Source organism: Podarcis liolepis (genome assembly GCF_965112155.1).
Source record: "Podarcis liolepis genome assembly, chromosome: 8".
In the NCBI taxonomy this organism is placed as follows: Eukaryota; Metazoa; Chordata; class Lepidosauria; order Squamata; family Lacertidae; genus Podarcis; species Podarcis liolepis.
The window spans coordinates 52,944,696-52,962,149 of record NC_139560.1 but is presented as its reverse complement, the minus strand read 5'-3'; the positions used below and the strand labels follow the sequence as shown (position 1 = coordinate 52,962,149).

Sequence of the window (17,454 nt, the reverse complement as noted above, 5' to 3'; positions counted from 1 at the left end):
ATGGACTAGATATAAAGATCTCTTAGTAAGAAAAACACCAAAATGGATGTCGCCAATGGAAGCACAGGCCCCAAAAAAGTTAAATATGGAAAACAAATGGTTGAGGTACTCAGATTTGCTGTTAGAGGATCAGGAAGGTTTTAAATTAAAACCGTTTGAACAAATTAAAGATAAAGGGAATTGGTTGCAATATTATCAAATTAATGAATTATATAAGTTGGATAAGAGAAATGGTTTTGCAACAGAAAAAAACAAATTGGAAACGGAGTTGTTAGATACTAAAGTTAAGAATATGTCTAAAATTTATAATTTGTTGTTGGAGTGGCATACAAAGGATGAACAAGTTAAATCAGTTATGATTGATTGGGCAAGAGATGTGATTGATTGGGCAAGAGAAGGACATAATATAATGATGGAGGATTGGGAGAGGCTATGGAAGAAAGGGGTTAAGTTCACTGCATGTACAATGTTAAAGGAAAATATTATGAAGATGATGTATAGATGGTACTTGACCCCTGTAAAACTAGCAAAGATTTATCACAATAGTGATAACCTTTGTTGGAAATGTAAAGAAAAAGAAGGTACTTTTTTCCATATGTGGTGGACTTGTCCCAAGGTGAAAGACTTCTGGGAGAAGATTTATAATGAACTGAAAAAAATGTTGAAATATACATTTGTTAAAAAAACAGGGGCCTTTCTTCTTGGAATAACAGGTTTGGAAAGCCCAAGAAAGATGTTAAATTATTTTTGTATGCCACAATGGCCGCCAAAATATTACTTGCTAAAAATTGGAAACCACAAGAACTACCAACAGTGGAAGATTGGCAGATGAAGATGATGGACTTTTCGGAGCTAGCTGACCTCTGGAAGAATCCGAGACCAGAAAGAAGAGGAGTTTCAAGAGGACTGGAGGAAATTTAAGGACTATTTGAATAAATATTGTAATATAAAAAATTAGGAATTACTTGAAAGAAACAAATAGGCCTAGGATTAAACTAAGTTATAATTAAATAAATGTGATTTAGAATATTAAGAAAAGTGAATAAGATGGACTATAATTGGAAATTGTTTTAGTTTAATAATGATATTGGAAAGCTGTTACTTTTAACTACAAGGAAACTCAGAAGGAAGGGACTAGAGGAAGTCAACCAAGATGTTTAAAAGGTTGGATTTGTAAAGAATTAAGTTTGTTGTTATTGTTTATTTGTTTATTGTTCCTTTTTTCTTCTTTCGTTCATTGATGTATTTTTCTTTTTTTGTTTCTGTTTTTGTGTGTCATTCTGCTTTGTGGTTTTTGTTATAATTCTGGAAAATCTAATTATTATTATTTTTTAAAAAAGAAAATCTGAAAACATGTAAGATGAAACTGCACAGTGGAACTAATTTTTCTTTTTGGTCAGGTACCTGTATGCCTTCATTTAGATACCAATAGAAGCTTTGGAGGAAAGTGGTTAATTAAGAATACCATGTAGAGTTAAACCCTCCCCTATGCTTTTGTCACAACCCAAATTGTCTCCTTACTATTGGCTATTCCATCCCCCCCCCACTACCGAAACCTTGATCCACAGGTTTTCCACATCACATCTAAGTAATCTTCATAGATGGGGTGTGGAAGATCACATTCTTTCCACTTCTGTGATTTTACCAGTTGCCTCCCAATACTTCCACTTTGGGAGATATTGTCACATCACATAACTCAGATGCACTGTCTGTGACAGCTCATTTTCAGATGTAACAGTAAGTGATGGTCTTAGAAGCCATGTTTATCAGGTATTCTTTAATTTTCAGTTAACATATTACTTACTCTATGCACATGTGGACCAGCATAAGCCCAAGAATATGGAAATATAGAGATTTTGGGAGTGGATATGTGAAGGCCTAGGGCTGGGAGGAGAGGGGAAGCTAAAACATTAAATAAAAATCAGAAAAAATATTTCCCTATTTTTTCCAAAGCTTCCCCCTCCTCCCTGAAATTGGAAAATTTTGGATTATCTAATATTTTCTTTTAGAATGATGACATTTTAAGGCAATGTGTTGATGTATTCTACCCCAAAAAATATTTCAAAAAACTGAGTTAGAACAAGACTTTTATTTAAGACTATATCAGTTCAATATGATTCCTGTACACTGAGAACAAACAAGTACTAATGCACTACTACTACGGTTATCAAATGCAGCAGCAGTATATATTTCTGCTTCTAGTGAGCACTGTCATTGCCACAACTGAAGGAAGAAGGATTCAGTCCCTTTTTAGGTTGTGGGCTTCCTCTTGCTATCATAGTAAATGGATCTAGGCCTCAAAAGGCTGAGAGTGGGAGAAAGAACACAGCAGCAGAATTTTGTTGCCACCCAATTCACAATTTTGGAAATCTGTTCCAAAGATAATAGCACTGCTACTGTATTTGACTCGATTAAAAAACAAGCATCACACTTCGAGCTTGTAAAGCTTGCTGCTCTTGGGTGATGTGGTGTTAGTGCTTCAGAATGCAGAGGCATATTTTGCTAAGAATGTAGGGTTTAAACAAATGACTTCATTGCTGGAAGACCCACATGGATTCTGTTTCTCAATCTTGGTTACAGGCTTGGTCTAGTAGTGCTGTGATCCAGCATCACAGCAACTTTGCATAGCTGTCCATCACTCACCACTGTCATTTTCTTCCAGATGGACTCTTCCACCAACAACTGTCTTAGCCTTGACAACACTTGTGTCTTTAGATGGACCTCCATTACTGATTTCAGTTCATCTAATACTAGTCTTTTCTGTAATCGTCGCACATATATTACCTCTGGCTCCCACATGCAAACCACTAAGCATTAGCTTGTGTCTTGATCTCTGGATACTGAAGTCATATATGACCTAGCATTTAACAGGATTATCCTAAAAAAGTGAGATTTTAATAATTTAAAACTCAATGTAGGATCTAATCTTGTAAAGAATCAGCAAAACCAGTGCTAGGGATTACAAAGGAGTTGCAACTCACTGCATATCACTCTAAAATGATATGCAATTTTTGACAGGTGATAGAAAAACAAGCCTGAAATAAACCAGAGAAAAACTGAGAAAGGTTTTTTTGAGAAATTTATGTGGCCAAAGAATTCTTATGTATATGTCAAAGATTAAAGCTCCCATATGGCTATAAGTAAATTTGTTAGTCTCAATGTTATTTTCTGTCTCAGTCCATTTAATTTTTGTCCCAGTGATACCTCCTAAGCTGATTCACTCAATGTCACGGCTATCCATCCTCTTCTCTGAGGCTATATTTCTCATTAATCACACTAATGGGTGTCAGTCTTGCAACAAGTACTTTAAAACTAAATCCCAGGTATGAAAGGCCATGTCTCCACTGCAGAATACTCTGATTTTATATGGTATTTCTGATTTTCACAGTTTTCAGCATATTTGTTTACTGATTATTCAGGTCTTCCATCTGTAACCAGATTTACAGTGTTGAGTGGGGGGCACTCCACTAAGGACCACCACTGTTGAATGGCTTTGGGGGGGCAGCTTGGTATGGTGGTCTTGCAGCCTCATAGGTGCCACCTTCTGAATGCTGAGCAGCGGGGGTGGCTGGCACCTGTCAATCAATCCACATATGGTTTCCCTTTATGGGAGTATGTTTTTTGCCTCCCTTCAGTTTGGGTGATGGAGTTGCTCTGAGACGGTTTGGTGCTTATCAGCAAGCATGAGATTTTCTGCCTGCTAGCATAGGTTATACCAGCTTACACTTCTGTTTGTATTGGCACAAGTCTTCCTTGTTATATTTCAATAAATATAACCTTTAACCAATCCGTGTATCAAGTCTTCATTCTGGGTGTGGGGCAAAAAATACAGTCAAAACCTAAAAGTTCAACAGAAAGGAAGAAAACCCATAGCTTCCTTTAATTATTCGAGCATGTTATTGGAAAAGGGCATTCAGGCAACATGATATACTCAAAATGTCAAGAGACATTTGTCTGCTCTGCATTGGAGGTCAGTGTCTAAGGTGAGGTGTCATGGATTAAGAAGAAATGTTCATGATTAAATTGAACATCAGCTGCAAGGCAAAGAAACAGAAGCAACAGCGATTACTCAGGACTTGAGACAAAAAGTTATGCATTGGTACACTACAGGAATAGAGCCAAGTGGCTAAAAAGTTAACAGAAAGTAATCATCCATAAATGATGCAAGGCACTGAAAAGATTCTACAGAAAATTGTTCCATTCCCTGGGTTTTTCAGCAAAGCTAATGGACATATATACACAAAACATTATTGGATCTTGCTAACAAATGTGTTTTCAGTTGCAGAAAGGGAGTGACACAAATTTAGAATAAAGTTGTTGAGACAGAATTTGTTTAGAAAAATGAAATCACCCTGGTACAGACAGAGGGAGAAGGAGACAGATAATGAGATCCTCTGTTTGGTTTGGACTGTTTAGCAATTGCTTTGGAGTAGAATGTTCTCTATAAACCAATTCAGATATATAATCGCGCAGCTAAATAGATAAACAAATACTGGCTTCTTGGGAAGAACCCAGGAAGATAAACAGGCCAAATATGATTGATCAGAGATACAACCTAAACAATAAATAAATAAAATACACCTGACAGCTCATGGATGGAAAATAACAGCTCCATCTCAAACCATTCTTGTAAGGACCATTCTGAAGGTTACTGGTGTTTACTTCTCTGATACCTGTTTACATGCTGGAACATTATATTACTTGCAAGGCAAGTTAAATAATGGCTGGTTAGCAGATCTAGTCAGATGTAGTGAAACTGAAGCTCAATCCTAGTAGGACAGAAACCCGTGGGTTAGTCATTCCCAAGTTTGGAAAATTAGTAGGATGCCTTTTCTTGACAGGGCTGCACTGCAGCTTCGGACTATTCTTAGAGCCATCACTATTACTGGAGGCAGAAGTGTCCCCAGTTGCTAAGAGTGATTTCTTACAGCTTCGGCTGGTACAACAGCTATGCTCATTCCTGGACAGGGATAGTTTGGCCACAGGGGTGCATGCCTTGGCATCTGCTAGTTTGGACCATTGCAGTTCTCTCTATGTGGGACTACCCTTTAGGGTGGTTTAGAAATTGCAGCTAATTGCAGGTTACTCTAAGGACCATTTGTCCCTAACATACCAGTCCTATCACTGAGATTATCTAGAGAAGGCCTGATTGTCCCAGTGTTTAGTTTCTGCACAAACTAAGGCCTTTAGTGCAATGGCAGCAGTACTTTAGAACACTGTTCCTATTTAAACACTTACAATTTTGATATTTCATCCTGGACCGGAATTCCCCCCCCCCAAGCTTTTTCAGACAATTAACTTGATTCTGTGTTGGTCATTTGTTCTATGTTTTATAATTTTATAATTTTATGATGTTTATTGCACATCATCATGACATCTTTTAACAAGGCAGTTTAGAAATATTTTTATAAATAAAAAGCAAAAATAGTGTACAGTGGTGCCTCGCAAGACGAAAAGAATCCGTTCTGTGATTCTCTTCGTCTAGCGGTTTTTTTGTCTTGCGAAGCAAGCCCATTGACAGATTAGCGGATGAGCGCTATTAGCGGCGTTTAGTGGCTTATCTGCTGATCGGATCAGCTGATAAGCGGCTTAGCGCCTTAGAAAAAGGGGGGGAAGGGAAAAAACCCGCAGGAACTCGCAAGGCATTGTCGTCTTGCGAAGCAAGCCCATAGGAAATTTGTTTTGCGAAGCACCTCCAAAACGGAAAACCCTTTCGTCTAGCGGGTTTTCTGTCTTGCGAGGCATTTGTCTTGCGGGGCACCACTGTATCTCAAATATGCTTTTAAGTGTACACATGGAACTGTTCTGTAGAGACTGTAGCCCAGCTCAGATGACCACCTAAACCATGGCATAGGCCATAATGAATGAACAATGCAAAGCCTAAATGAAGCACTTCAATTATGCAGAAAACTTGGCAATCATCATTTAAATAATAAAAGAAAAACACAAACTCATTCTTTAAATCCCATACCCGTGTATACCATTTCACCTCAATAAAGCAAAACAACTGTAAACCAAAAGGATTTCAGATTCTAATCATATCATTTTGCATAAATCATCCCAGATGGAAAGCTGGATACAAAGCACAGCTAACCATCCATTAGCTGCTGCATTACAGATCTTTGATGTGCAAATAGAATGAAAAGGCAGATGAACAGAAGTGGAAGAAAACAAACACAATCGGTGTGTGTGTGTGTGGGGGGGGGGGACAACGACACAGTGCTGTTAATAGAGATACAGAAGGAAATGTTGTGGCTATGTTCTTAGAGTGAGGCCAAAATATTTGTGTAAGAACAATGAAAGGCATAATTCAAGGTCCAGCTTAGGTCCTGGCTTTATATTATTTGCCACCTCTTCCCAAGTTGCGCTCATCACATTTCAACTACTCCATTAGTTTCATTTTCCAACAACTGTGAAGGTTTGTGCCACATGAACACCTGTCTAAATTAAATTAATTAAACAGAGTGGCTGTTGCTGTTGTTATTTATCAGATTTCTTTCCTGCCCTTCACCATACGGCAACAATATAAAAATGAAATATTAATACCAGTTAAAACAATTTACAACCAGAATATTTACAACCCTGAAAAAAATACAGGGTGGAATTCAATGTTAAGAACAATCTCTTCTTTATGGGTTTCACAACAAACAAAGGACATGTAATTCATTGGAAATTTCTGCACAAGCTACCATCCATTTAAATAGGACTTGTACAGGTGAATATATTGAAGTTGATTCACCCAAATTTATATTCCTATTATAGAGATGCTATTTCTCCCCATAGCTAATGAATTTATTAATGAACAGTTTACATCATGTCCTCTTGCTACATACAAGCACAATGTCTGATTTGCTTTCTAGAGTTAGGGTGACAGATTTAGCTCTGTTAATTTAAATGTAAATTTCTACGCTGGGGGATATTTATCAAAATTGCAATGTCTGAAGGAATGTACCTAATGATTCATCACAGAATATTACTGAAACATCAATTTCACTCACTCCTTACATTTTAAATGATGCCACTAATCATACCTCTTTGGTTCCTTATGGGTGTGCCTTGCACAGAGACCTTGTGTCTGCTGGCCTAATCATGTTTGTTTCATCCCATTTATTTACCACAGGACAATAAGCATGCTAATTGTGTTCATTTCTACTAGTAGTCAACTGTCAATGTAGTAAAATGGTGCACTGAAGCATCAATCCTGGCTTTCCGTTCAGTTCAGACCACTTATGTGACCAGCAGCTCCATCAGTGCTTACCTGCTACTGTGATAGTCATAGCTCATGGAGATCCCTTCTGGGACACACTTACTTTCCATAGTTTGCAAAGAGCAAAGTTCAGGCCCAGTACTTCAGTTCCAGCGACTACACCTCAAACATTATTGTGAAAATTCTGCTAGCATTTCTGAAATACATGGTATCTCCTGCGCATTAATCCAGGAAGGGTTTTCTTTTTAACACTAGATAATGACCATCGACTATTTTGGTGGTATCTATTCAGAATATGCCTCCTTGTGAGATATGGTGGTCCCTGCCTGCTTGACAGAAACAGTGGTAAGACCACTCCTTAAGAAGCCTTCCCTGGATTTGGAAAATCTAAGTAATTACCAGCTAGTTGCCAATGTTCCCTTCTTGGGTAAGGTTCTTGAACGGGTGGTCATGGACCAGATCCAGGCACTCTTGAATGAAACTGATTTCCTAGATCCTTTTCAATCAGGGTTTAGGTGCAGTTTTGGCACAGAAACTGCTTTGGCTAACCTGTATGCTGATTTCTGCCAGGAGTGAGACTGATGAAATATGCCCCTTTTAATTCTTCTTGACCTCTCAGCAGCTTTTGATACCAATAACCATGGTATCCTGGATGACTTTCTGAGTTGGGGGTTGGCTACACTCCCTTTGAAAGAGTGGGTACATCACTTGGAAGCACTCTTGGATCCTTTGCTGTCACTTGAAGCTCACATAGCCTCTCTGGTGCCTTCCATGAACTTCAGCTGGTGTTCCAGCTGCACTCCTATATGGATAGGGATAGCCTAACTTCTGTTGTCTATGCATTATATGTGGGGCTGCCTCTGAAGATGGTTTGTGTTTGTGGGAGGGGAGGTTATTGGTTTGTTTTCATTTTTTATTATGTATTTTGTTTTCTCATCTTGTATTTTTATGTTGTGAACTGCCCTGTGATCCTTGGATAAAGGGCGGTATACAAATTTAAATAATGCTAATAATCTTCTAAAAATTTTTTTTAGTGTAAGCTGTAAGCTAATGACATCCCACATCACCTTTTATGTCAGTCATAAATACTACAAATCCTATACTGCAGTGCAATTTTCATGTGCAACAAATAGGCACAGAATTTACTGGGTGTTTTTAAAAAAAAATTATTTGGGCTTTGAACATCATACCAAGATTTTGTCAGAGATAAAAGAACCAAGCCGAGGTACCACAAATGAATTACTACAAGTTGAGGCAAGAATGTTTAGAGTAGCCTAGATAAATGAGACCAGATGACCTAAACACCTACCATTTTGTTCTCTCTGTACTCCAGCAGCAAGTAGATCAGGTTCACCAAGGCTTATATCATTAAGCCTGGTTCCTAGACATTCTATACAAAGATGTTTGCACCATTCTTCTGCCTCAAGCTCTGAAAGAAAAAGAACAACAAATAAACTACCAGGAGTTACCATGAAGCGTCTGCAGTATTTGATTTAATTTAAAAGAAGGTACATAATGACAGTAGCACTTGATTTACGGGGTAGTAATGGAACAACTTCCAGTTTAAAGAAAGTAAACAAACACACACACTAATCTTGATTTATGATAGCTTTTGTTAAAAATATCAAATGCATTTTAAATTGATTAATAGTGAGTGGAAATTAATTGCAGTCTGCTCACTGTACTGGAAACCTGATCACTTGGGACATTAAGGCACATCATTTTTTGGTCTGTGAAGATGAATTCACATTATCCATTTTTGTTAGCCCAGATGACTTTTGCAGTGGAAGTATGGAGCCTTCACAGGATATTATTAATTGCCACCGTGACATGTACAATCTGTTTGCTGCATGGGTGACATAACAGGTAATGGGAGAAGAAGAGAGAAGGATAGTACTAAACTCTAAGGTTTGATGGTTTGTTTTGATGAGAAGCGTGGGAGGTTTCCTTAATGCTGAAAATCCCAAAAATGGCTCAAGGGAGCAATCCCATGTATGGGAAGCCAGTGTTAAGTTAAGCTGGCATTGTATGCTAGGTCATAGCACCAGTTCTTCTGTGTGCCCTTATAACCCCTTGCCCTCCATGGCCAGCTGCCACCATGCACACTGGCTCCCCGCAGCCAGGCAGACAGGTTCAGGAAAGGCTGGGCAGTGGCCCTAAATGATTTCCAGGGTTTCTCTCTCCATCCCATGCGCCCTCTGTATTAAATGGGCTGCTCCCCACTTCATGTAAATGGGCTGCTCCCCACTCCCATGTGGGAGCCTGGTAGTAGGGAGGTGCCTATATATCTCTATATCTCTGTCTCTATCTATATCTATACCTATATGTATATTAAATCATACTTCATTTGTTATATTATAGTGTTATTAAACGGATGTGCTTTTTGCCACTAGTCATCTAAAGCATCTTGCTTAGACTATGATATGTATATGTGAATGCAAGAGCTGCCATTTGGCCCATAACCAACTTTCTGACCTGCTTACTTGCTTACAGCTGATTTTCCTCTCTTTTTTCTATTTTAAAGCCATGGTGCTTATGTCCAATCAATATAGTATATAGATGCAATAATCCCCTGGTCCTGATTATTAAAGTAAATCACTTGGTTTTGACCTTGTCTTCAACTGTTTCCTTATAAACAATTACATTAAGTACTCTTTACTATTTATTTACTGTTTAAAAGCAAAAGCTTCCACCCTCACAATGGGATACTGCAGGGACAGGGAACCTGTGGCCCTCCATGATGTCAGATTCCAACTTCCATAATCCCTGGTCATTGGACATGTTGGCTGGGGCTGATGTGAGTTCAACAACATCTGGAGTGCCAAAGGTTGTCTGTCCATCCTTGTTCTAGAGGTATATGAGGAAGGCTGCCACGTGTCCTCACATACTGAGTTGGTAGTGGTAGGTCATTCTGGACCTTGACCAGTCTCTGGCTTCCAAAAGAATATAGAATCTTTTATAGTTATATATAGTCTCTCTGACTACATGTTTCATAGATGCTTTGTATCGCTAAAAAAATTTGTTGTTGTACCTGATGTTTTGCAAGAGGGTGGTAGAGAAATACTTTTAGAAACAGAAAAAAATTGTGCATCCTGAAGTCTAGCAAAAGGAGCTGAGACCGATTACGATAATTGCTTCTAGGTGACAGAAGTTAATCAAATGTGGCTTGGACCTAAATTTTGAAAACTACCCCCCCCCTCACAATAAATTTGTAACCTTTGCGAGCACCAAACAACCATTCCTTTCTTGATGCAGACAGAATTTTGAGCAGAAGCTTTTGTCTCTTGAGAGGATGTCCAGACAGCTGTTGTTATCTGACCTGATTAAGACATTTCTGATGGGGATAAAGAATACACCCTCATCTGGGAAAACAAGCTATCAGTGAGTATCTTCTCATCCCGTGGAATGCCAAAATCTACTAATCTCTTTTGACAGGAGGGACTGGATCAAGATTTAAAGTACACAAGTATGAACTAGACAGAGAAAAGGATGGTATCAAAAACAATCAACATATGGCGTATCTATAAAACAAGGCAGGATCAATGGAATATCAAGCCTATTCAGTAAGATCAACCCCAGGCAGCCCCCATCTCAGTTTCTGTTCTGCTGTGTCTCAGACCCAGACTGGATACAGTCTGCTGTACAGGCCTCAGTTCATTGTATTCAACCACTCTGAAACTAAACATACAGTCTGAAAGATCAGGTGCTGGCCAAGAACCCAAGCAGGATCAGTCAAACAGAAGCAACTGATCCCAAAGTTGATTTGCAATTATCTCTTTTAGACAATCTATTTGGCCTGGCCACTTAATTCCATCAAGCCAAGGCAGGAAGAATTAAAGCAGGGGTGAGGCGTGAGAGTAGTTGATTCAACTTTTGAAACATTAATGTAATTGGTGATGCACTAGCTACCAACTGCATATTGTGTTTTTAAGGTATGTTTAATCTAGCTAATTCATGGCAAAAGTATATTGCCTCCCTATAGCGGAATTTGCCCTGTGAATTTTGACGTTACATAAGACAAGTAAGTGGGATTGTGTTTCTTGGGTGGAGGTGGAGAGTTGTCAACAATGGACAGCTATTTTATTTTATTGTTTATTTAACAAAATGACTGTAACTGGACCCTCTAAGCAGCTTACAAAAATAAAGCAAACGTTGTTTAATGGGAAATCTCTATCTATAAATATTCATTATCAGTGTTGATGAAGCCCCTCCATCTGTGATTCCCATCCAGGGGCATAGAAAGGGGCGGTCCGCCCCAGGTGTCATCTCTGAGGGGGTGACAAAATGGCACACTGCAGGGGCGGCACTTACCATGGGGGCCCCATATGCGGATTGCCCTGCCCCCACCATTCTGGGTGCCAGAGCAGCTAGCTACACCCCTGTTCCCATCTGGGGCATTTCTTCTCCAATTGCTCCCCTTAAAAAAGGCACATAATTTGCTCTCATAGAAGTATGTAAGATATGATACCCTGAAAAAAATAAGACTTTGTGTTCAAACTCCAGTAACTCAGTGGAAGGGACTGCTTGTTTGTTCTTTACTACTGCAATATTATCCAAGACAATTAGCCATTTATACTGGACTTGGAGCGAGGCTGCTTGTCCTTTGCTTTGCCTGTTGCTATAAAATCAAAGTCGCCAGCTCAGCAAGCTTTTTCATTTTTAAAAGAGGTAACAGATGCCACTGGAGTTTGACGTAGTTCAGATTACGTACTGTATCCTTCATAGATAAGAAGCTTTGTTGCCTGGATTAAACTGCAGTAAGCAAGGGAGAAAATTGTTTCTCTTTAGATTTAGAACAATGAAATGACAGCCAACAATTCTAAGTTACAACTGGAGGAAGGAGCATTTTTAATAATTTAGCCGGTGGTATGAAACAACTTCGCTTTATTAATTTTTTGCACTGATTGCTGTGTCTGTGAATAATATTGGTTAATACTGAATAATATCTAAACAATACTGTAGAAGATATTAAAAATGTTGATTAGCACAAAAAATACATTCATTCTTATGAAATAGTCTAAAACTTCATTAGGTAAACAGAACATGTGTTTTTGTGCTTTTCATAATTGCAAAAATTGATTCAATTTTCCATTCATCCATGTATATATTTATACAGGAAGATTTGCTTCTGGGTTTTCTTTCATTATTGAAGAAGCACTAAATTTGCCATAAAATTTCAATTCGATTGTAGCAAAGGTTATGTGTTCTTTCCTCCTATTTACTGAACATATGATAACATTTTTGTTTCCTTTTTAAATAATCGATAGCTTCATATTCATAACATTAAAATATTATGAATAAGGTACTGGGATAATTATTTTCACACAGAGCCTAATCCGCTCCTTAGAGGCCATCTCCTCCCTTGCCAGCCTGCCAGATCCTTATGATCAGGAGCTTTGTTTGACTTCTTCCAAATTCTGATATGCTTTTGTTGTGCTGCACAGATGAGCTTCTATGGGGGGAAAACCCAGCTTTTTATAGCCTGTTTTTGTGTCTACTGTGGCTGCTTTTATATCGTTGATCTGTATTTTTTTGTTTTATTCTGGATTATGGCATTGTGATTGTAGTAAGCCATTCTGATTAATGTGAATGCATTAGAAGACCAGGATAGAAATCTCTGAATGATAATCAACCATCTATTACAATCACCGATTCCGCTGTTGTAAGAATTTGATCATTCAGTGTGGCAGTGCCTACACGTTAGTGAAATCAAGCAGGTGCTTTCACTGTACTCTTTTCAAGCACCTGCTTTAAACATTACTGTTTAGACAAGCCTACCCAGATGCTTCAAAAGCTGATGCAATTCTAATCTGTTATAGTGTTTTAACTTTGGTATGTCTTAAAGTAGGGTTGCAATTTTTCTTGATTTTACAGTTTTGTATTTTGTAAACCACTTTCAGGTTTTTTTTTGTTTTTACAATCAAGAGGTGTATAAATCCTATGAGATAAATAAATAAATTAACACTCTTTGGACAAGATAGTCCTAAATCATGAATGCCTCTTTTTCTGAAACAACTTATTTACTGCAGTATTTATATTGCACTCACTTAACCAAATATGTGGCTTTCAAAGTGGGCCATGAACTGCAATCAACTCAAACATGTAGAGTTGTGTCGCCGTGTGAAGATCCCAAATAGAAAGAGTGCCCCAGCAAAGAATTAAGAGCAGGTGCCAGTCCTTGGGGCAGCACCGATGCCACAATAGCCAGTGTCCCCCAATTCTCCCACTTCAGATTTCACAGGCATTCTCATTTCATAGATCATAGAACTGTAGCATTGGAAGGGACCATTAGGATCATCTAGTCCAACCCCCTGAAATGCAGGAATCTTTTGCCCAAAGTGGGCTCGAACTCACGAACCTGAGATTAAGAGTCACATGCTTTACTGACTGGCCTATCCCTTCAGTCAGTCTACTGACTGAAATACTCCTTTCATAGGGCCTGGTGAGCTCTTGGGAGGGGGTGGAATGTCAGATCCTTTAACAGCACTGGTCAGCTCCGCTATTGATTTCTCTCACACACTTCAGTGGTACCTTGGTTTAAGAACAGCTTAGTTTATGAACAACTTGGATTAAAAATGCTGCAAACCCAGAAATAGGTGTTTTGGTTTGTAAACTTTGCCTTGGAATAAGAACATGTTTTGCTTCCTGTTGCGTGTGTTCCATTTGTAAATTGAGTCCCCCGCTGCTATGGGAAAGCATGCCTTGATTTAAGAACACTTTGGTCTAAGAACGGACTTCCAGAACGGATTAAGTTTGTAAACCAAGGTACCACTGTACATGGACCAGATTTCCCAGCCCTCCCTTGGTTTTAAAGTCTTCCTCTAAGGCATTAAGTGGCCACTGGTTTTCAGAGCTGGAAAGGAATTTTCCTCTCAGCAACCATTGACCATTGATAGAGGGGTTTTTGCCTTTTCTTGGTGGATAGCACATGACTGTTAGGCACTTTGCACATAGCTTTTGCCACGTCTTGTGTGGAAATGGCAATGGGTAGGATATAAACATGGGGGAGGCCCACACAAGGGGCCTTGAGAAGGTGCAGTAGTTCCCAGTCCTAGTGGGCCGGGCCTGGCACCACCCATCTCAGGTTACCAGTGAGTCTCCAGCCCCATGACATGCACCACACTGGGTCCTTCTACACTGGTCAACTCACAGGACAGTCCCCAGCAGGTGTGCTGGGATGGTGTATTGGGCTCACTTCCAGTGACAGGCGCACCTGTAGAAGCTACGGTCATAAAATGGTGGATCTATTCCTGTGAAAGAAAGCCTCCACAAGCTTCTGTAAGTTCGTGAAATTATAAAATGAGTGTGGGGCAGGAAAGAGTATGTGGCTTTGATTTTTTTTTTTTTGGGAGGGGGAGGTACTTAAAAATTGCTTGACTTTCTCATTGGGAGGGCTGTGCCCTAATAGCCCTAGTGGAATAGCCTCTACTGCGTATGTCAGTCATCCACAAACCATGAATTCTTGTTTAGCCCCACTGGTTTAAAGTCATAATGCTGGGATAAAAATTTGCCTGCAAATTAATATTTCACCAGTGGTGGAACTGGGTACTCTATTCATTTCCTTGGAATGTAGGTTAGCTCTTTAGGGGGATTTGTGAAAGTATGAGCCATATTGCAGAGTCACATGACTTGTGCAACTCCAAGCATCCTCTGAGAATAATGCACATTTAGAGACAGCACACAAAAATGACATAAATTTATATATGGAATTTAGGCTATTGACAGATGATATATGAGCAGCTGGGCCTGGAGAGATTTCAATGAATAACATGGTAATTTACTGCACCTAACCTGAAATACCAGGTCTATTTTTCATTTTCTGTTTTCTGTCACTGTTTGGTCTCACTTGCATTTGGCAATTTATGTTGTATTTGCAGTACATGCAGCTGTAAATAGATTAATCACTTTATGAATTTTCTGAAATGCTGCATCTCTGACTGGCTGAAAGTCTGCTAAAATGACCGCTATATTTAATAGTGGCATGCAACACAATTGCTCCCTCTAATATCAAACTCAGGTGCTGCTTGCCAATAGTTCTGTAGCAAAAACCAGATAACTGCAAAACAAGAGGGAGATATCTGCATTGCAAACCAAGGTTTGCAAAAGTACATTTTTAGGGCTCCCCTCAAAAAAACACCTACTGTGCCAAAAGGGGGGGGGGGAGAACAAAAGAAGCCCAATGACGACCAACCATGTTAAATGGCCAGATAGAAAATTCTTAGAATATGTGTGTGTGTGTGCCTGTTTAAAATGGTGCTTTCCATATTCAGCTTTTACACTAAAAAATAATATAATTTTTCTGCCTGACTATTGACCGACTGATTAATCAGTAAAACGCTACAATCTCAGTTTACACCAAGGGATTTCAAAGAACAATTTAGTGCTACAGAGCAGTATAGTGGTCTCAGGGCCTTAAACTAGAAGGGGGCAAGCTTCCTTAGCTGATTGTAATTAGGATGGAGCAGTGGCGTAGCGTGGGGGGTGCCAAGGGTGCCAGCCGCACCGGGCGCAACATCTGGGGGGGCGCGAGTCCAGAGGGAAGGGACAAGTTCCTTCCTCCGCCGGGCTCCCCGCAGCCACCGCAAGCCTTGCGCCCTAGCGCGCGCGCCCCCCCGCCGCCGCTGCGGCTGCGCTCCACTCACTGCTTGCAGGAGGAGCAGCCGCTGCAGCAGCGCCGACGCCGCCACCGACGCCTGGCCGGCACGGGCAGCCTCCGCACCCTGACGCGCCGCCGGGCCTCGCCGCGCCCTGCGCTCCCCAAAAACCTCTGAGAGGAAGCCGGTGGGCGGGCGAGGCCCGGCTAAGCCTCTCGCCAGCGGGTTAAGGGGCTTTCGGTTTTAAAAGGATTAGCTTGGGAAGGGGCGGGGGGGGGGCTGCTCGCCGGCAAGCGCCTGCTCCGCGTTTCCAAAGGCGCTCGCCATCCGAAGGACACGGAGCGCTTGCAAGGAACGGGCTCCGTGGAGCAGGTTAGGAAGAGATCCCTTCCCTGGCAGGCCGCCGGCTTCGCCAGCTGTTTCCCATTCACGATCAGGAGGAACTTCAGGCTGCTTTCAGCTTTGGTAGAGGGAATCTAAGCAAGGGGGTGGAGCCGGTGCCCTGAGGAAAGGCGGCAGCATTGGGTTTGTTTTTAGTTTAGAGAAAAGGCAAGCAAGAGGCGACAGGAGAGAAGCCTGCAAAACTAAGGCATGGCAAGGAGAGAGTGGACAGAGAGGAAAGTTTTTATCCCTCTCTCTGTACAATATAACTCGTGGGCATCCAGTGAAGCTGAACGTTGGAACAGTGGCGTAGTGTGGGGAGTGCCAAGGGTGCCGGCCACAGGTGCAACATGGGGGGGGGGGCGCGCTCGCACTCGGGTGCTAAAATCCACGGGTTAGGGGGCGCAAATTACTTGCCTTGCCCCGGGTGCTGACAACCCACGCTACGCCACTGGGATGGAGGGGGCACAAAGCTGAGAGAAGACTGGCTTGCCCAGAGCCAGAAAGTAGTTCATAGTGATCTGGGATTTGAAGTGGCAGCTTCTGTAGCTGAGCTCAGGCTGTTACCCCTGATGCTACGCTAGCTGACAGCTACTGTAAGTCTGGTTCTAGCATCCTAGAATAGTTCTGAAAATGACAAGTATGTGTGCACCTTGAGCAATCTGCAGCACTATGAGTCACAGTGCTGGACTTCCAACTAAAAACCAGATTGTGTTTATAATACATCTGCTGCAAAAGTCAAGGCTTGGTTCTTTCAGTTGCTGTGCTTTACTAGCAACCCACAAGTGCCAATGCTGTAAAGTCAGCCGTGGTTGGGGCTGCTCCATCAAAGCTTATATACAGGGTATGATCTAGGGTGTGTCAGGGGATATATTTTAAGAGGACAGGATATATTATAGTTTCTTATGTTCCATTAAATGTGATGTTTATCAGCCCTGGAACTGAGGATGAGTTATAGGAGATTAGGAAATGAAATGTAGCAAGACATCTCCACACTTGCTATAACCACTTTAGCTGCCGTAGATCAAATGACCACAGCAGTTAAGTCCAACCCACACGATCAAGCTGCCCACCTCTATATTTCTTGCACAGATGCATGGAGGATTGTAGCGTGTATGGACTGATAGCATTAAATAGTTTAATTTGAGAGGGGTCCAGATTATTGTACTTAATTTTTGTATTTCCCCCATCCATCTTACAAAAAGATCTCATGCAAAGCTAACTTACAAAAAAGCTTTTTTAACCATACATCATAATCACAGACAACCACAG

General features: G+C 40.6%; 1 protein-coding gene across 1 annotated transcript in view; it reads right to left on the bottom strand.

The window, feature by feature from the left end:
* DOK6 (docking protein 6) overlaps positions 1 to 17,454 on the bottom strand; it is a 173,850-nt gene that overhangs the window by 57,681 nt on the left and 98,715 nt on the right. Inside the window, exon 4 of the mRNA XM_083518798.1 lies at positions 8,517 to 8,636. Within this exon, the coding sequence (XP_083374924.1) occupies positions 8,517 to 8,636 (120 nt within the window). The remainder of the gene's footprint in view (positions 1 to 8,516; positions 8,637 to 17,454) is intronic.